Genomic DNA, 18,543 nt, shown 5'->3' with positions numbered 1-18,543 from the left:
CAAAACATTATGAAAAGGAAAATTATTTCAGTGACAATGAAAAACGCAAGTAACAACAGCAGCTGCCGCTCATTCACGTGCCACGAGAGAACCGTTAGCAGACCTCGTGATCGGTTCTCTGTGCGGAAAACGATCAGTTAACACTAGTATAGTATTTTTCTAAATGTTTAGTTCTCGAAGATAGTTTTAATGCAAAAAAGTACAAGTAAGTGTGCAATAAACAATTATAATAACTAAAGAAATTCAAGAATTTTCTGAATATTGACAGCTAAAGTTGTGAAATGCAGCGAACTAGGATGAGAGAGGAAATGTTCATAAAACTAAATAAACAGGATGTTTTTAGAACTGACAGCGAGCGGGTTATTTATAAAGAGCGGTTTTAGTTGCGAAATAAACAACAATAAAAGTGATGTGATTTCATAATCACAGGAAAATAACGAGCTGAGGAACATGATGAGGATAAATCAATAAAACAAAGCTGATTTACTTATTTTTTTGCTTTTGGAAATTAAAAAAAAAAACAATTCGGAGAGGTTTTCAGATCTGATCAGAGTGAGAAAAGAAAATATTCCTCAGACTCTCAAATAAGAGTGTAGTGAGTCGCGTTGTTATTCGCGAGAAAATAAATTCGATAGAAATCAACTTTGCGAAGTTTTACAGCGTTAGTCTTGGATTTAGATTATTTGTGAAGTTTAATTGAATGGTTTCATTGATATTACAGGTTCAATAAAAATTATTACTATATTCAATAGCAAAGATAAACAAAAAATACTTGAAAATGCGGGAGATGTGATTTCCAACGATTGTAGTATCCATTTTGTGTAGTGACTCCATAAGGTGTGCAAGTGTGCTCTACGGAGAATTAGCAAGAAATTCCATTGAACTGAAATTTTAAGATGTTTTTTTCATCTCTTGCTCATTATTATTTTGTTTTTAAAGTGATATTCAGCATTTAAAATTGAAATTCAATGTGTATTTTACTTCACTCTATCACAATCAGAACCGCTTAGCACATTTCTAATTGTTTTTATGAAGTTTTAGGCCTTAAGACTTTTTGATTGACAGTTGCCCTGACTCCAAATGCTTCTTAATTTTAATATATTCAGTGACGCCTTGCCACAATGGGTCACGACTTGGCGGATATAAAAAAATCTTTCGAGGCAAGTTTGCCGGGATATGTTGAGAAGAAAGATCCAAAAAGGTAATTGGGCAACTTTTTTCGAAGTTAAATGTTTAATAATTTATAATTCAAGTATTCTACCGCAACCAGGAAAGCGAAACATTTTGATTACTGCTGCATTGCCATACGTGAACAATGTTCCACATCTCGGAAACATTATTGGATGTGTTCTCAGTGCTGATGTCTTTGCCCGTTATTGTAATCTACGAGGACATCAAACCTTTTACGTTGGAGGAACAGATGAGTATGGAACGGCAACAGAAACAAAAGCACTTCAAGAGGGATGTACTCCACGAGAGTTATGTGACAAATATCATGCCATTCATAAGGGAATCTATGAGTGGTTCGGAATTGATTTCTCTCATTTCGGAAGAACCACCACTGATCATCAAACTGAGTAGGTTTAATTGAATTTAAGTTTTATATTATTCAATTGATTTCAGAATTTGTCAAGACATGTTTTTGAAACTTCACAAAAATGGCTACACATCATCGCAATCGGTGGATCAGCTGTACTGCAACCAATGCGAAAAATTCTTGGCTGATCGATTCGTCACCGGAACTTGTCCAATGTGCGCTTATGATGATGCTCGTGGAGATCAGTGTGATGGATGTGGAAAGTTGATCAATGCTGTGGATCTTAAGGACGCGAAGTGTCATATGTGTAAAGCAACTCCAGAAGTGAAACAGTCCACGCACATCTTCTTATCACTTGACAAGCTTCAACAGAAAACAACAGAACACTTGGATCGTGAATTAGCTAAAGAAGATAATCGCTGGTCATCAAATGCTGTTGGAATTACCAAGGCTTGGATGAAGTTAGGATTGGATCCTCGTTGCATCACAAGAGATCTCAAATGGGGAACGGCTGTTCCATTGGATGGATTCGAGAAGAAAGTGTTCTACGTATGGTTTGACGCCCCAATTGGTTATCTTTCAATCACAAAATGTGTACTCGGTGATAACTGGACTAAATGGTGGAAGAATCCAGAGAATGTTGAGCTGTTCAATTTCGTCGGAAAGGACAATGTAGCTTTCCACGCCGTCATGTTCCCTTGTTCTCAATTGGGTGCCAATGACAACTATACAGTTGTTAATAATCTCTGTGCCACTGAATATCTCAACTATGAGGACACAAAATTCAGCAAGTCACGTGGAACCGGAATTTTCGGAGATGCAGCTCAAGGAACTGAAATTCCAGCAGATATCTGGCGATTTTACCTCTTATACATGAGACCCGAAAGCCAAGATACTGCTTTTAGCTGGGATGACTTTGTGTTGAAAGTTAACAGCGAATTGCTGAATAATCTTGGAAATTTCATCAACAGAGCACTTTCGTTCGTCGCAAACTCTTTTGGAGGAGTTGTTCCAGAAATGAATTTGACAAATGATGACGCAGAAGTTCTTTCTGAAATTCACAATGAATGTATGCAATGGGATAAGCAGTTCGACGGAGTTCATCTCAAAGATGCTGTGAAGACTATTCTAAATGTTTCTCGTCTTGGTAACCAATATATGCAAGCTCAAACTCCATGGGTGCTCATGAAAAAGGATGAAGAAGGAAAGAAGAGAGCTGGAACAATCATCGGAGTGGCTGCTAACATCGCCTATCATGTTTCTGTTCTTTTATACCCAATCATGCCAACAATTTCTGCAACAATCCGTGAACAGTGTGGTTTACCAGCACTTCCTCTCTTCACTCCATTCCCGATTTGTTATCTTAAAGCCGGTCACAAAATCGGGCAACCATCCCCTCTTTTCCAAAAACTCGATCCTGCACAAATTGCCGAATTCAAAGCAAAGTTTGGTGGTTCTCAAGATGCCCAGAGCTCCGCTCCAAAAACTGCCGAAAAGCCAAAACAACAGAAGAAGCAAGCACCCACCAAAGATAAAAAGGGTAATTAAAATGCTTGGGGAGTCACTGCTAGATATCGCTTTTGTCTGATGTAATGTGTTTATGCGAATCGGTGCTTTCTCAGCAAGCGTCTTTTAGTTAATTATGTAGATGTAGATTCGTAGTCATTTACCGTATTTTAGGTGGAGAATGGTGGAGTCGGCGAGCTGAGAAGTACACTGAGAGCTGCACACAATGCATTCAACTGCGCATGGATTGCATGCCGAAATTTTACTATTTTTTGTTGTTTCAACTCTCCCTTTCTCTACTTCCCGTTCAATTTATCAACCTCCCCGCGCAGTCTTCTGCTTCATAACGGTTTTATTATTACAGGAGACAAAAAGATGGCGTCAACTGCTGCTTTTGTGGAACTTGAACAAGGAGCCAAGGTTATTTCGCAACTCATCGCTCAAAATCTGAAAAAGTTTGATCAAGCCAGTACGTTATTTATATAGCTGCCCTATATTTAGTTCATCCATAAATTTTCAGAGGCCCTCTTCACCCGAAATCAGCTCCAGAGATTGGATGGAGAGAACAAGCAGCTTACGATTGATGTTAAAACACTTCAGCATCAATTGATTGAACTGGAAACTGCTGCCGGAATCAAGCAAGTGCCAAAACCAGTTGTTTCGTGTACACCAACACCAACTTCTACTCCAGCTTCTGGAATTATCACAGAAGCTCCAAAGAAAGAGGCTCCTTCAACTCCAGCACCTTCCGAGCCGAAGAAAGCTAAGGAGCAGAAGAAAGGAAAGGGTGGGGCTGCTGCGGCTCCAGTCGACGATACAATCGATGTGGGAAGACTCGATATGCGCGTTGGTCGAATCATCAAGTGTGAGAAGCATCCTGATGCAGATGCTCTTTACGTGGAACAGATCGATGTTGGAGAGTCAGCCCCGCGAACTGTAGTTTCTGGACTCGTTCGTCACGTTCCACTCGATCAAATGCAGAACCGCCTTGTCGTTGTGCTTTGCAATCTGAAACCAGCAAAAATGCGTGGAGTAGAGTCCCGAGCCATGGTTATGTGTGCTTCATCACCTGACAAAGTTGAGATTATGGAAGTTCCGGCTGATTCCAAACCAGGTACTCCAGTCGTCTGCCCACCATATACACACAGACCTGATGAGCAATTGAATCCAAAGAAAAAGGTAAAAATTTTAATATTTTTTTTAATGATAGAATATCTGATTATTGAAAATTATTAAACAATATTTTTTCCAGATCTGGGAGACAGTTGCAGAGGACTTGAAGGTTTCGGCTGAAGGCTTCGCAGAGTGGAAAGGACAACCGCTTCTCATTGGAAGTGAATCCAAAATGACTGCCCCAACGCTTCGTGGAGTCCATGTGAAATAATTGGTTTTCTGCATTTAGCTTCTTTTTTTTCTAAGTTTCTCATAATATTTAAGTTGTTTTCAATTGTTGACCGTTTGGGACTCGTTTTTATTTATTTATTCTTCATAGCCTTCCGATTTATATTCGCTGATTTTGTATCCCATTTTGAATTCATCAATTCATATCGGTTCAGTCTCTTTTTGGGCACGTTTTCTATTATCAAGACATAAAGTTTATTGTTTCCTGTATTTTTATGTAGTTACTGAATTATTAATAGTGGTCGGATTTTCACTCAAAATACTTTTTTCCAACTTTCAAATTGGAAAAGAATCTATAGAGCATTCAGAAAATGGGAAAAAAGAAGTCTGGCAAGGCACCAGCTGGGCTGAATGATGAACGCTTCTCGCAAATCAAATCAAATCCGATGTTTGTCGGATTGAAGAACTCGGAGAAGAAGGTAAAAATGCATCATTTTCACTCCTGTCCTGAAGTTTGAAAAAAAATTAAAACTTTAATTCATAGGATTTTTTACATTTTTTTTTGATTTTTTCGCGTTTTCCGAATTTACTGAGTGATAATTCCTAATTTTTTGTGATGTTAAACACCTTTTGTCAATTTTCTGAGATTTTTCCGTATAAAAACTATAACCCAAAAGAAATTCTCTGAAATTTCAAAATGTTCCTCTCTAATAAGTTAACTTAAATTAATAATTTTTTTGAGAAAAATTGTCTCAAAATTGACAAACGGTGTTATAGAAAAATGAAGGAAAACCAATAAATATAGCCGGAAAACTCGAAAATGACAAATTTTTAATCTAAAAAATATTTGAAAATTTGGAAAAATTTAATAATTGGTAAACAGTTATACTTGGTCATCAAGGTCCATTTTATTAATATTTAAAGCAAAATTTCAAAATGACTCTACTCCACATTGAAACTTTCAATTTTCAGGTAGTAATTGACAAAAGATTTGCTGCTGCTCTCACTGATGAGCGGTTTTCAACTCGAGCAAAAGTGGATATGCGAGGACGAAAACAGAAGAAAACTGTCGGAAATAGTATGTTAGATCTGTACGAATTGGAAGAGGATGAGGAAGTTCAACCATTGAAAAAAGAAAAAATATCGAAAAAGACCACAAAAGATGAAGATGATGAACTGGATGATTTCTTTGATGAGAAAGATGATGATGAAGATGCATTGGAAGATGCTGATGATGAAGAGGACGAGATTTCAGATGAAGAGAATGAAGATGAAGAGGAAGAAGAAAATGAAAAAATAGGAATGAACGGATTCAAAAGACTCGATTTGGCTCGTGGAGAAGGAAATGTTGATTCATCTTCAGATGATGATTCAAGTGAAGATGAAGGTGAAGATGTTGAATTTGATGAGAAGGAAGGTGGAATCGAGCTCGATTTAGCTAATCTTGATAGGTAAAAATTTGCAACAATAAGTACACAAGTAATTTTTAAATAATTTTCAGAGAAGTAGACCAAGTTGAATGGACATCAAACCGTCTGGCAGTATGTAATCTTGAATGGGACACTATGAATTGCGAAGATATTCTGATGCTTGTCAAATCATTTGTGTTAGTTTTTCATTTAAAGAGGAGTGACCGATCAAAATTTTTTGGTTTTATTATACTCAAATTTGAGCTCAAAATCAAGGGTGTCGTCAAAAAATTCTCGATTTCTATTTTTCAGGGAAAATCGAAAAAAATTTTTTAAAAATATGTTGAAAAAAGGTGAAAACTATACATTTATCGAAACTGTTGATTTTGATGAGAGAATTGAGAAGTGACTCAAAAGTATTCAAAGTTAAAAAAAAACGAAATATCAGACAGTAGAAAGTTTTGGATAATCCGATATTCGAATATATTTATGATTTTCAAAAAAAAAAAATCGAAAAACCAACATCTTTGCTCAAAATGACCTCAAAAGATTGGATTTTAAACGAAGCTTTTCACAAATTTCTCAAAAAAAAATTTATGACTGATAATAATTAGGCTATTTTTCCGAAATTCTGAACCGTCATAAAACATTTTTTTAGAAGTCTCGTTACAAAATTTGGTATTTTTCGGGCCATTTTGAGTATAATAAAGCTAGAAATTTTTTATAGTCCTTATTGTATTTAATTAAACCTTCTTCAGACCACAAGGTGGATCTGTAATTTCCGTTGGAATCTATCTTTCGGATTTTGGAAAAGGACAATTGAGTAAAGAAGAAAAAACTGGACCACTTCTAAAATTGGCAAAACCTGTGGAAGAATACAAAGAAGATGAAATGGATGAGTAAGATTTATTGTTTTTTACTCTAAGAACAAAAAATGTTATTCTATAATTTCAGTGAAACGAGAACAGCAGTACGGGAGTATTTAGTCAACAAGCTCAAGTACTATTATTCAGTTATCACTTTTGATTCAATTCCGTCGGCAGTTGCAGTTTACGAGGAATGTGATGGTTTTCAATTTGAAGAAACCGGTCTGAAAATGGATATGCGATTTATTCCAGATGACATGGATTTTGAGGTAAATTAAAATATTTTCATAATATCTATATATATATTGAATAAAAATTCAGGAAGATCGAGTAAAAGAATTTCTGAATGCGGAAGATGTGAATTTGACGAAATATAAAGCAAAAAAGAAATCGAAAAGTGCAATTATCTCAACCGGAGCCAAAATTCTATGGGACGAGGATGATCCACAAAGAAAGAAGAAGTTTCTTGAAGCTTTCAATGGTGATGAAGATGCTGGAAAAGATTTAATTGTGGACTCTGATGAATCGGATGGTGATGAAGCAAATCGGAAAACACTTATGGCTCTGTTGAATACCGATGAACGAAAGTCAAAATTAGATGTTGATTGGGAAGGAGAAGAGAAGAATGGAAGTGATTCCTCTGATGGAGAATATGTTAAAGTAGATGATGATGATGAAGAGATTGGAGTAAAGCAAAAGAAAAAGAAAGGATCTGATGATGATGAAGATGAAAAAGAAGAGGTAGAAGAAAAGAAAGAAGATGTAAAGCTCACAGGATACAAAGCATATAAGAAGAAACAAAAACAAAAGCTGATGGAAAATAAGTTGAAAAGAAAGGGAACATCAAAAGAAGCTGAGACTAACATCAAGACCGTTGCTGCAGCCGACAGTATCTCGAAAGACGACCGTTTCTCTGCTTTATTCACCGATTCTGCATATGCTATTGAGCCAAGTTCCAAGAAATTCAAGGGATCGCTTCTTGTGACGAAGCAGGCTGAACAAAAGTCTAAAGGATCTAGCACTGTCATCGAAACGAAGAAACCCGAGGATCTCGTTCAGAAGTTGAAGAAACAAGCTGATAAATGGAATAAGAAGAAGTCTGTGAAAAACTGATTTTATTTTTATGTTTTTGTTCTGTTATTTTTTATCGTTACGTTATGAATTGTTTTCCATTGCTTAACAATTTCTTGGTAATAGGAATATGACCATCTTGCAAATAATTTGGAACCATTGACCATTTCATTACAATGCGGAAGATAAGAAATTGGGCTCGTTTGATAAGCATTTCCGATTTGTTAAGAGTGTCACGAATCGGATTATAGTGAAGATGGAAAGATCGCATTGGATTTTGAGTGTCAATTTCCAGTTTTCAACTTAAAATTTATTACCCTGACGGGGATAAATACACACTTTTGTGAATTAAAAAGTTTTTTTCACAATTTGTAAAAATGTAAATATGTGTTTTTATTGTTTTTATCGAAAAAAAAAATTAAAAACCTATCAAAATTCCATAACAGAATACGTTTAAAATTGCAGTACTCTTCAAAGGCACCCGACACAATATTGCGAATTCATAATAGGTATCTGCTTCGAGATAAAAATACAACTTTCATTATTGTTGTACTTTCTCAATATCCTGAAGCGAATTTTGAACTATAAACGTTTTCTCGCGGCGAGACCCAAGTTCTGTCCGACAAATTTCGATCGTGGTGTGGTTCACAGTTTAATTTCTCTGGCGAAGAAAAATTCGAAAAAATGATAAGAATTCGAAATGATAATTTTTAGTCTCTATACAATTTGACGAGTCACTCCTTAAGTTTAGCAAATACATCAGCAATTAAAAATTGCACTCAAAACTCAAAGAAAACAATCTTGATGTTTCATCTCCAATCAATGCCTCTGGATCGACGTCAGAAAATCGTTTAAAACGAATTGTGTCCGGGTTTCCGAAATCATATAAAACAATCAAATTGTGAAACAAAAACTCTAGATTCAAAATATGAAGCTCCTCGTCTCAACTCTTATCTTAATCAGTGCAGTCAGTGCCGTCAGAAATGGAATTGATTTCATTCAGCCAGTATCTGTTGCTACATTCACTTGTGTTAAAAATGCAGGATATTCTTTCGTAATTCCAAGAGTTTTTACTTCTGTTGGAACAGTTGATCATACTGGAATTCAGAATGTGGCCAACGCAAGAGCAGGTGATTTTTGAAGAGACATTTGAATTACAGTACCATTTGATAGTTGGGTAACACATTTTAATCATAATAGAAACATTATCTGTCAAAAATGCAAAACTATTATGCAAAACTATTGTTAACGCCAAGCCAAGAGCCTATTAGATTACGGTCAGCGAGTTCAAATGAGGCTTCAAATGGTAACGTGAGAATTCGAAAGTTTTAAAATTAGTGAAATCAAAAGTATGAAGATAACTTCCGGGTATACTGTTTAAATTTTCAAAGAGGCTTAATGGTTACTGTAGACTCCCAGTGTAGCTAGAAGTTGTTTGATTTTTAAAACACTGTTGCAGCTGGCCTCACTGATGTCGATGGATACATCTTCCCTTGCCTAAAATCGACTTGCGCATCTGCTGCTAACCAAGTTAAGGCGTCTCTTGATGCAGTTAAGGCTGCTGGAACTAAGATCTCCACTCTATGGCTTGATATTGAACGTCTCAATTGGCCAGCTGATCATGCTAGCAACCGTGCATTCATTGAAGCAATGGTCAGTGAAGCAAAGGCTTATGGACAACAAGTTGGAATCTACAGTAACTATTACAATTGGCAAGATATTGTTGGATTGGATTATCATGGACAATCTAGTTTGATGCTTTGGTGGGCTGCATACGATGGAGTCAAGGATTTCTCGAAGTTTGCTGCTTTTGGAGGATGGTCATCACCGACAATTCATCAATGGGAAGGAACTACTGCTGGACCATGTGGGGTCTCTGTTGATATGAACTATGTTCCGTAAATAGTCACTCGAAATGTATTCGTGTATTTCAAATAAAGTATTGAAATATTTTTCACATTCCTTTATTTTTATTTTATTCAGAAAAAGTCACAACATGTGGTAGCTGATGGCTGTTCACAGTTATGAATTCTGCGTTTTTTCTAGTTGTTTATAAGTTTTACCATTATTTGTATCTCTAGTATCATTGAGGAAGAAAATTTCCCTATTAAGTACTGATAACTGTGAACAGATTCAAAAAGATAGTTATAACATTAGGTTTATGTTGTTTTGGATTTAATTTCATATAATTTCTAATTGAAGTTGGTCTTTATAATGAAAAAAAGGAAATAAATTATAAGAAATAACGAAGAGGAATATTGAAAACGCCTAGTTTTAAAGTTGGGGGCGGAATGCTTTGAAAAAGAGAATTATGAAACTTACAAAGGTTTAGAAAAAGTATTCGTCAATTTTGTGTTGGCTCAAAATCTCAAATCTCAAAAAAAAAAAACAAATAGAATATTGGACGACCCTCCGAAAGTCAGAATGTAGTATGTACAAAGAAATCTCTCTGTCAGGTTTTACAACCACCGAGTACGTCCACATTGTCACATGTTGTAAACAGCCGATAGAGACAAAGAGAATCCCGAAAGGGAGGCAACGCAGATTGCTCTCTATTATTTTTACAACCATTCAGTGTTTTGAGGATGCATAAGACAAATACCAAACTGCCGAGTATACAACGTCACACTCGGAATAAATAAAGATGATTTATAGAGTCAACCGAAAAAGGGTACATGAGGTGAATACTGGTTCAACCTACCTACAGTCCTGCGTACAGATTTTCTACTCTGGAAACTTTGGCTATATATTTTTGGGTTTTTTATAATTTTAAATCCCGATTCACGAAAGCGTTCTCAGGGCGAGAGCCCGATTCCGCGAAAATGTTCAACGTTTTCCAATTTCCATGTACTCCTTGGCTATAGTGGACCTGTCTGAATTTGTGCTAGACCCAATTAGAAGACAAAGAATATAAGTACAGTAAGTGGAAACTAGAAAATGGTTTGGAAGCCAACATCAGTTGCAAAACCACGTGCAATCAAACAAAACCAAATAATGATAGAGAGAGAAGGAAACATATGATAATTTAGTCTAAAGATAATTTAGATCAAATTCATGTTGGATTGAACATCTTGATTAAGAATTCAGTCGTAGATCTATTCTCAATATTTGTTATTTTATCATTTTAACAATATTTATTAACGAATTGAAATGAAAAAAAAAAGAAACAAAATATTGAGCTCTCTTGAAATTCCTGATTTTATCTTTCCGCTTGCGTCAAAGTCATAAAAGTCTCCGGTATCTGGGAAGTATAAAAGAAGTGTATGGAGTCTGAAATGTCTGGAGAAACATGAAGCATTTTTTCATTACAATCCTTCTTTTCTGCAGTGTTGTAAGTGCAGCTAGAAATGGAATTGATATCAATTCACCAGTATCCACTTCTACTTTTACTTGTATTAAGAATGCTGGATTTTCATTCATAATTCCCAGAATTTATCATTCATCGGGAAGTGTAGATACTGTTGGAGTGCAAAATGTCAAGAATGCCAGAGCTGGTAGGTTTTTTAATGAATTAATATGTATGCTGTGAATCATATTCATTGAATGCCCTATATTTATTTATGAATACATTAGAGACTTACCTTAACTATTAAGGTTACTGTAGGAAAATGCGCAAAATATTATATTCTGAATCTTCGCTTTCTTGGAATTTAGGATGTGGCAGCTTTTTGTGGAAATTTTTTACAGTAGCTTCGTGGCGAGAACCACCATTTGAATAGGACAAACGACAACTGAGATATTAATTGTCAAAGTTGAACAATGGGATGCAAGACTAATAGAGGAAATATTACATATTAAAATTTTCGAGCTAAAAATATTTAAATTATGTCTATAGAAAGGTAACTTCATTTTAATTATAATAGAAACATTATCTGTCAAAAATGCAAAACTATTATGCAAAACTATTGTTAACGCCAAGAGTCGAAACTCCTATTAGATTACGGTCAGTGAGTTCAAATGAGGCTTCAAATGGTAACGTGAGAATTCGAAAGTTTCAAAATTAGTGAAATCAAAAGTATGAAGATAACTTCCGGGTATACTGTTTAAATTTTCAAAGAGGCTTAATGGTTACTGTAGACTCCCAGTGTAGCTAGAAGTTGTTTGATTTTTAAAACACTGTTGCAGCTGGCCTCACTGATGTCGATGGATACATCTTCCCTTGCCTAAAATCGACTTGCGCATCTGCTGCTAACCAAGTTAAGGCGTCTCTTGATGCAGTTAAGGCTGCTGGAACTAAGATCTCCACTCTATGGCTTGATATTGAACGTCTCAATTGGCCAGCTGATCATGCTAGCAACCGTGCATTCATTGAAGCAATGGTCAGTGAAGCAAAGGCTTATGGACAACAAGTTGGAATCTACAGTAACTATTACAATTGGCAAGATATTGTTGGATTGGATTATCATGGACAATCTAGTTTGATGCTTTGGTGGCCTGCATACGATGGAGTCAAGGATTTCTCAAAGTACGCTCCATTCGGAGGATGGTCGAAGCCAACAATTCATCAGTGGTCTGACACCACTACTGGTCCGTGTGGAGTCTCTGTTGATATGAACTACATTCCATAAATAATTTTTTAGCGCTTTAATAATAAAGTGTATATTTCAGTAAACAACATTCGTTCATTATTATGATTTATTCATTCCTTTAATAACGTTTGAGAATTGCTCCGAGCAATTCAAAGTAATCTGAAAAGCATCGAAAATTACTTGAAATTTAATAAGGAAATTCAGTTTTCGATGACTAATTTTTATTTTGAAACTACTAGAAAGTCTATTCCAACTTTTATAATAATTTCTGCAATAATTATTGAGGAATTCCTTAAGGAATGATACAGTACGCAAATGAGGCATGTACGTTATTATCAATTTTTGTGGAGTATTTCGTCAATTGATCACATTTTGATGCCATCGTCGGTAGCAGAAATCACGTGCAATCAAATAATGATAGACGAAGCAAAAAGGTTGATAATGTAGTCTAATGTGCGAAGTTCAAATTGCTAATCGAAAAATAAAACACATTGGGGAGTTGGGTTTTCAGAAAACTCGGTATATTTGAAATCATCTGAAAATCGGCTAATGACTTTTAATACAATTCCCGGTATTTTTTAGGAAGATGTACCGTCAAAGAGAATAAGTCATGAGCTCAAAAGCTTTCTAGGTCACAGCCGACCTGTGATCTGAAGCAGGGAACAAATCAAGAACATAATCACGTTTTCAAGCATCTAACTTTAAGCACCTTATGTTTTCTCAGCTTTTCACGCTTCCAAACAGATTAATTAAGTTATTTTCAATAAACTGTATAAACTTCAAAAAATTTACAGATAAACAATGAATTTCACAATGTTTGGATTGAAAAATTGATAATTTCTTTAGTGTTAATTTAGGCAACGCCAACAAACCACGCACAAGCCTGCTGCCGGGACCATTAGCTTGTAGAAATAATACAGTACTCGGGAGGGTCGAAGGTTTCAATTTTAGTTCTTTTGATCTCATTGTTGCAAATATTGAAAAACGACGAGAGATAACGGTCGAGAAACCCCGAGAAATATTTTCGAAAATGAGACGAAAGTGTAGTTGCTCTCCATATTTTGTTTCATATTTTACATCAGCCTCTGAATAAAACAAAAAAGATAAGAGAAGAGGGTTTATGAAGTTTTTGATTTTATCTTTCCGCTTGCGTCAAAGTCATAAAATTAGAATCTCCGGTATTTGGGAAGTATAAAAGAAGTGTGTGAAGGCTTAATCAGGGGAGTTCAGAGAATCATGAAGTTCTTCGTCTCGGCTTTGCTTTTGATCGGTGCTGCAAGTGCAGCTAGAAATGGAATTGATTTCATTCAACCAGTGTCTACTGCTACATTTCAATGTATTCATAAGGCTGGATATTCTTTCGTAATTCCAAGAGTCTTTACTTCTGTTGGAACTCTTGATCATACTGGAATTCAAAACGTCAAGAATGCTAGAGCAGGTGAGCATTTCAGATGGGTATCAAGGAATGGTTTTTACCATTTTCAAAATAATTTCCATTCTTGGCAATTTGGTTCTCCTTTCCCTCGCGATTCTTCGCCTCACACTTCTAACTTATAGGTCTGTGCATACTTCCTAGTATAAGTTATGAGTATTAAATTTGTAAGAAAATACTTAAACTAACAAAATCTTATCTCTTTTTCTTATTTCTTTTTGTTTGTTTAAAAACTGCCATCAAATAATTCAAATACACATATTCCCAAAAGTCAAGATGTAGTGGTCAATGAAATATCTTTTCGTTACGTTTTACAACCATTCATTGTCCCCTCTGACTGTCTAGTTTACCAGGGCATGCATTGTCACATGATTGTAAACAGAGTATGGAAAAATAATAATATTCAAATATATTTGTCAATAGGTTGAATATAGAATTCAAAATTTAAACTAATCTTGCTCTTTAATATGTTTTACAAGTATACATACAATGCATCTAGTGAGTGAAACAATATATTACCTCTTGAAACTAAAAAATGAAAAAAAAAATTACAGTTTCTTTCTAAGTATTATTGTCCAGAATAGCAGAAAATTCCAATTTAGGTGATGGTTCGACTGAAAATGTAATATGAATGTTCAAACTTGTAGGGACTACCACAATTATGCTTTTCTAAAAAATTAAACATTTTGGAAAAACTTCCAAAAGAAAAGTTTTAGGTGAAAATTTTTTCAACCATAACTAATCATATGATCCTTTTGAGCTGAATATTGAGACCGTAAGGGGGCCCTTATGATCACTTTAAGTTGGAATAATCAGATCATAAGGATGAGCTTTATAGTATTCCAAGTCAATTATAAGCATTGTACGGGTTCGAACATTCAAACTGATAATATTCCAATTTATTAAAACATCTGAAGTTTTCTACAAGTTTCATTCAGTACCAAGCTAATTACAAATTTTGCAGCTGGCCTCACCGATGTCGATGGATACATCTTCCCATGCTTGAGATCTAACTGCCCATCTGCTGCCAATCAAGTTAAGGAAACTCTTGATGCTTTGAAGAGTGCAGGAACTCATGTCTCTACTCTCTGGCTTGACATTGAACGTCTCGCTTGGCCAGCTAATCACGCCAGTAACCGTGCATTCATCGAGGCAATGGTCAGAGAAGCTCAAGCTTACAAGCAACAAGTTGGAATCTACAGTAACTATTACAATTGGCAAGATATTGTTGGATTGGATTATCATGGACAATCTAGTTTGATGCTCTGGTGGGCAACCTATGATGGAATTAAGGATTTCTCAAAGTTCGCACCTTTCGGAGGATGGAGCAGACCAACAATTCATCAATGGGAAGGAACCACTACTGGCCCATGTGGAGTCTCTGTTGATATGAACTATGTTCCATAAATAGCTGACCAAAATGTATAAACATGAATAAACAAATTTTTATATGTAAACCCATACATTTTCGCTAGTTTCAGACGCGCAATTGATTTCTTGATTTTTTGAAACAATTTAAAACTGTAAAACTGACAACAAATGGGTCAGTTTTAGAACATTCGAAAATTATGTTTTATTTTCAATAATTTTTTGTTACTTATTTAAAAAATTTATCATTATTGTTCGGAGACTTTAATTATATTCTCATTCAGAATTGTTTTCTATTTTTTTAAATCTAGACCTGTGAGTTTCAAGTGAGTTTCGGCCAAAATAGTAACATCAAAATGGCTTTACATTTCAAAAAGCAGATACGGTAAAACTTAAATTTTTGTTCTCTTTTCTTTCAAAACTATTATGTTGTTGATCTTCTAGACACGTTGTCAAGTCAAAATGCGTAGTGATGACGTCACTTGGGGTAACCTTGAATTACACAATTGACCTCAATCGAATCAAAATTAAAGTTGACGAGTACAAATATTTAGTCTTGTTTTTTTGTTTCTCCATCTCATTATCAACATTTCAACATGCAACTTCTTGCGATTTCTTTCTTATTTATAACTTTTATTATTGAATCGGTGAGATTTTTTGAACCACTGTAATTTTAAGATTTTATTTTTACAGATAATTTGTTCTGGATATCTAGAATTACATATTCAAAGTCCTCATATACAAACCGCAATTGTGAACATCTCATCAAATTTTCGAACAGAGAAATCAAAAATAGTGCATTTAAAACTTAAATCTAATGTACCATTTAACGTTACAAGGATTCCTGTGAACTTTGATAATATCTACAATATAACCATAAAATGTGGAAAATCAGAGGAAGATGGCAAGTTTAATTCATATTTTAAAAATTCAACTCCAAAGTATTTGGGTCTAACTGACACAACAATTGTCTCAACTGTTCACCCACGTGTTGGGCTGTTATCACCGGCTGCTGTAGCCAGACCTTTAAATGGAATTCGAATCGTTATTGGTTGTAATAAGTAAGCTCGTTTGTCTTGAAATTGGATTAAATGTTTGTCACAAGACAACTTAGAAATCACACGGTACTGTAGAAAAAAAAGTAAATATATCTTGTGAGCATGTTCTAGAAATCTAGGATTTCGTCTGGAAATTTTTTATTTGGAATTTTGTATTCCGTGCAATTTCTATTGATGACAGTGAATTCTGGTTATAGAGCTAACGGAAAAATTGGAATGTTGCTCAAATTCTTTGTTTATACTTGACATACTTGACTACGGTTCTATCATAAATTTCATTGTAAAATCTAGCTTTTGAAGAAAAGTTTGTCAAAATGTCATTTTAGGTCCTACAACATTTCAGTTCATGATTATTACGGCTGAAAGTCTGAAAGTCTAAAAGAGAAAATATACCATTTTTAAATTTTTTTTTGAATCTGTATCATTGTTTTAGAAATTGGTTTGGTGAGAAATGTGAAACTTTTTGTGATGAGAACAAAGCAACCAACTCGGGAAAACACTGCAATTTTCAAGGAAAACCAAGTTGTTTGAATGGATTAACTGGGTCAAAGTGTGAAAAACGTGAGTTGCATATTTTTAAAACTAATCTCTACGTGAGTTTTATAAATTGCAGTCATTGTTCCAAAGTTGTGTAACTGTGAGAATGGTGGAGTTTGCATTGATTCAAATCCAAAACCAATTTGTGAATGTTCGAAAGCCTATCGCGGTGAAAAATGTGAAAAGAAGCATATATCAGCGTCTCTTTCCTCACATTATAAAGGAGACTTTTGGAATTTTCGAATGACATTTTGGCAGTTGATATTCTCGAATTTAGTTGAGAATGAGTTGGCAGAGATTAGCAAATCGGAAGCTTGGGAAACAATTAATAACCTATTGGGAAATGTTTCTGATACTCCGTTTGCAAATCGTCCAAATAATACGGAAACATTCCCAATAACTGGTTCTGTTAATCTTGATAATGTTGATATCATTTAAATTTAAGTTCTATAAAATCATTTGAAGTAAATAAAAACATTCACAGCTTTATTGTGATTCATTGTGACAATTTCATGTATAAAACAACTGAACCATTTATTTATCAAAATATTGTACCATTTTAATAAATTTTCAAGCTCTAACAATTGAAGTTTGCCCTGAACATTAAAAAAATGGAAAGCTGCTGGAACATTTTAAAAGTTGTTGTTTTTCTCTTAGTATTTCCTAATATTTTTTAGATGGTTTCCGATAGTTATGGGAACGTTCTGCTACATTTTTAGTGTTTTTTTTTATTCTGAAAACTCGTAAAAGTAAAACCATAAATTTCATAATTTTTGAGAAGTATCAAAATTTTCTAAATTAACGTCGAAAAGTTGTGTATTTCTCAAAAGGAACTCATCGCGTTTTCCTGGTAACCTCTCTTGTCTTTTCAATAATACGTCTTCCCACATGCAGATTTGCAGGCAACAGTGGTCAACTACTCAAAGGAAAGCGACACCAATCTATATAGTCTCCCCAGAGAGAGAGAGGAGAGAGAGAGAGAGAGAGATCTTCCCAGAAGCCTGGTTGTGTATGTGATTCTATATCGATCGCTATGTGCACACCGAAAACGCCGCGTTTGCAGCCCCCTAGACCGACTCCAATGTTTTCGGTCATTCATTTTTTTGCTTATCCCCCCTTCTTGTGAGTGCGATCCACTCAAATATAAAGGGTTCCTGGCGAGGGCCATCTGATTAGGGTGCTTGCACTAGGCCAATTTGGGGACTCGTGTTCTGTGGATCAGTTAAGGAAAACAACCCTAGGTCTTTTAGCTGGTTTTGCTACAGCTTTCTTTTTTGTCCTGAGTTGATTAGTTTGAAGAAGATTTCCGATCAAAATTTTAACTTTTTAGCTAATTAATTTTTTTTTCAAAAAAAGAAGAGTTGTAACTCTTCTAATCTTTCAAAGTTTTTTAAAGTGCTCTTCTTGTGATTTTTCAAATTTCCATTCTCTTCTCCCCTTATCCTTCTCCCTTATCCCTTCCCTTTTACCCTCTCCCCTTCCCTTTGCAAAATCGATGAATGGATGGATCGACGATGGATGGATCGACGATGGATGGATCGACGATGGATTTTGACAACTGTAATTGGAACAGTAATCTCGATCGAAGGATTTCTCTCTCCTTCTTTTTTCCCATTCCCAATTTCCAATTCTCACATAGATAGAGCACTCTTAGTCTTATAGTCTGAAACTTCTAAGGACAGAAGTTTCTTAGAAATAGTTCTTGTAGTATTCAAAGTTTTCTTTTCCAAACAGAAGTTAGTTAATTTATCTAAACTTCTAAATTCTGTTATTTATATTAAACTTCTACACACAGAAGTTAACTTCTACAAACAGAAGTTCAAATATTACACCTTTTAGACAACTGTCTAAAACGGAAGATCGGAATTGAGGCTTAAGCTTTTCTTATA

At 35.0% G+C, this 18,543-nt stretch overlaps 6 protein-coding genes and 2 non-coding genes across 9 annotated transcripts; all 8 read left to right on the top strand.

Moving 5' to 3' along the window:
• Nucleotides 1-1,106: 1,106 nt before the first annotated feature.
• On the top strand, nt 1,107-4,653 carry mars-1 (the record flags this gene model as incomplete). Of its 2 annotated transcripts, NM_001268641.4 has the most annotated exons (6): nt 1,107-1,201; nt 1,254-1,577; nt 1,624-3,077; nt 3,408-3,512; nt 3,564-4,222; nt 4,296-4,653. In NM_001268641.4, the coding sequence occupies 6 exons, from the start codon at nt 1,122-1,124 to the stop codon at nt 4,425-4,427; spliced, it is 2,754 nt and encodes a 917-aa protein (NP_001255570.1). The 2 variants fall into 2 exon arrangements, with proteins under 2 accessions (NP_001255570.1, NP_001255571.1); NM_001268642.3 differs by lacking the exons at nt 1,107-1,201; nt 1,254-1,577; nt 1,624-3,077 and having other exon boundaries at nt 3,419-3,512; nt 4,296-4,427.
• 21ur-12575 lies at nt 3,426-3,446 on the top strand. Its single transcript, NR_056675.1, has one exon.
• A 90-nt stretch (nt 4,654-4,743) lies between the features above and the next one.
• On the top strand, nt 4,744-7,837 carry F58B3.4 (NUC153 domain-containing protein). Its single transcript, NM_069794.6, has 6 exons — nt 4,744-4,863; nt 5,357-5,835; nt 5,886-5,990; nt 6,552-6,692; nt 6,748-6,928; nt 6,981-7,837. The coding sequence occupies exons 1-6, from the start codon at nt 4,756-4,758 to the stop codon at nt 7,770-7,772; spliced, it is 1,806 nt and encodes a 601-aa protein (NP_502195.3). The 5' UTR covers nt 4,744-4,755; the 3' UTR covers nt 7,773-7,837.
• An 809-nt stretch (nt 7,838-8,646) lies between these two features.
• Nucleotides 8,647-9,684, top strand: lys-6 (LYSozyme). Its single transcript, NM_069793.7, has 2 exons — nt 8,647-8,860; nt 9,190-9,684. The coding sequence occupies exons 1-2, from the start codon at nt 8,659-8,661 to the stop codon at nt 9,630-9,632; spliced, it is 645 nt and encodes a 214-aa protein (NP_502194.1). The 5' UTR covers nt 8,647-8,658; the 3' UTR covers nt 9,633-9,684.
• Nucleotides 9,685-11,011: 1,327 nt separating this feature from the next.
• Nucleotides 11,012-12,342, top strand: lys-5 (Lysozyme-like protein 5). The gene is made up of 2 exons (NM_069792.6): nt 11,012-11,224; nt 11,856-12,342. The coding sequence occupies exons 1-2, from the start codon at nt 11,020-11,022 to the stop codon at nt 12,296-12,298; spliced, it is 648 nt and encodes a 215-aa protein (NP_502193.1). The 5' UTR covers nt 11,012-11,019; the 3' UTR covers nt 12,299-12,342.
• A 1,077-nt stretch (nt 12,343-13,419) lies between these two features.
• Nucleotides 13,420-15,165, top strand: lys-4 (LYSozyme). Its single transcript, NM_069791.9, has 2 exons — nt 13,420-13,697; nt 14,656-15,165. The coding sequence occupies exons 1-2, from the start codon at nt 13,496-13,498 to the stop codon at nt 15,096-15,098; spliced, it is 645 nt and encodes a 214-aa protein (NP_502192.1). The 5' UTR covers nt 13,420-13,495; the 3' UTR covers nt 15,099-15,165.
• Nucleotides 14,289-14,309, top strand: 21ur-8714. The gene has a single exon (NR_056674.1).
• A 419-nt stretch (nt 15,166-15,584) lies between the features above and the next one.
• dsl-5 (Delta-like protein) lies at nt 15,585-17,231 on the top strand. The gene is made up of 4 exons (NM_069790.3): nt 15,585-15,706; nt 15,753-16,120; nt 16,551-16,678; nt 16,731-17,231. Exons 1-4 carry the CDS (start codon nt 15,656-15,658, stop codon nt 17,090-17,092), a joined length of 909 nt encoding a protein of 302 aa, NP_502191.1. The 5' UTR covers nt 15,585-15,655; the 3' UTR covers nt 17,093-17,231.
• The last annotated feature ends 1,312 nt before the right edge of the window (nt 17,232-18,543 follow it).

Source organism: Caenorhabditis elegans, chromosome IV (assembly GCF_000002985.6).
Source record: "Caenorhabditis elegans chromosome IV".
NCBI classification, from domain to species: Eukaryota; Metazoa; Nematoda; class Chromadorea; order Rhabditida; family Rhabditidae; genus Caenorhabditis; species Caenorhabditis elegans.
Note: the sequence above shows the minus strand (reverse complement) of the source record. Positions and strands in the feature narration are given on the sequence as shown.

What these genes read in the sequence shown, in the direction of transcription:
- F58B3.4 (NM_069794.6), top strand. Translation starts at nt 4,756, where the DNA reads ATGGGAAAAAAGAAGTCTGGCAAGGCACCAGCTGGGCTGAATGATGAA. An exon ending in GATTTAGCTAATCTTGATAG is followed by an intron (nt 5,836 to 5,885) that starts GTAAAAATTTGC and finishes AATAATTTTCAG; the next exon opens with AGAAGTAGACCAAGTTGAAT. An exon ending in CAGATGACATGGATTTTGAG is followed by an intron (nt 6,929 to 6,980) that starts GTAAATTAAAAT and finishes ATAAAAATTCAG; the next exon opens with GAAGATCGAGTAAAAGAATT.
- lys-6 (NM_069793.7), top strand. Translation starts at nt 8,659, where the DNA reads ATGAAGCTCCTCGTCTCAACTCTTATCTTAATCAGTGCAGTCAGTGCC. An exon ending in TGTGGCCAACGCAAGAGCAG is followed by an intron (nt 8,861 to 9,189) that starts GTGATTTTTGAA and finishes ACACTGTTGCAG; the next exon opens with CTGGCCTCACTGATGTCGAT.
- lys-5 (NM_069792.6), top strand. Translation starts at nt 11,020, where the DNA reads ATGAAGCATTTTTTCATTACAATCCTTCTTTTCTGCAGTGTTGTAAGT. An exon ending in TGTCAAGAATGCCAGAGCTG is followed by an intron (nt 11,225 to 11,855) that starts GTAGGTTTTTTA and finishes ACACTGTTGCAG; the next exon opens with CTGGCCTCACTGATGTCGAT.
- lys-4 (NM_069791.9), top strand. Translation starts at nt 13,496, where the DNA reads ATGAAGTTCTTCGTCTCGGCTTTGCTTTTGATCGGTGCTGCAAGTGCA. An exon ending in CGTCAAGAATGCTAGAGCAG is followed by an intron (nt 13,698 to 14,655) that starts GTGAGCATTTCA and finishes CAAATTTTGCAG; the next exon opens with CTGGCCTCACCGATGTCGAT.
- dsl-5 (NM_069790.3), top strand. Translation starts at nt 15,656, where the DNA reads ATGCAACTTCTTGCGATTTCTTTCTTATTTATAACTTTTATTATTGAA. An exon ending in ATCGTTATTGGTTGTAATAA is followed by an intron (nt 16,121 to 16,550) that starts GTAAGCTCGTTT and finishes TCATTGTTTTAG; the next exon opens with AAATTGGTTTGGTGAGAAAT. An exon ending in TGGGTCAAAGTGTGAAAAAC is followed by an intron (nt 16,679 to 16,730) that starts GTGAGTTGCATA and finishes TATAAATTGCAG; the next exon opens with TCATTGTTCCAAAGTTGTGT.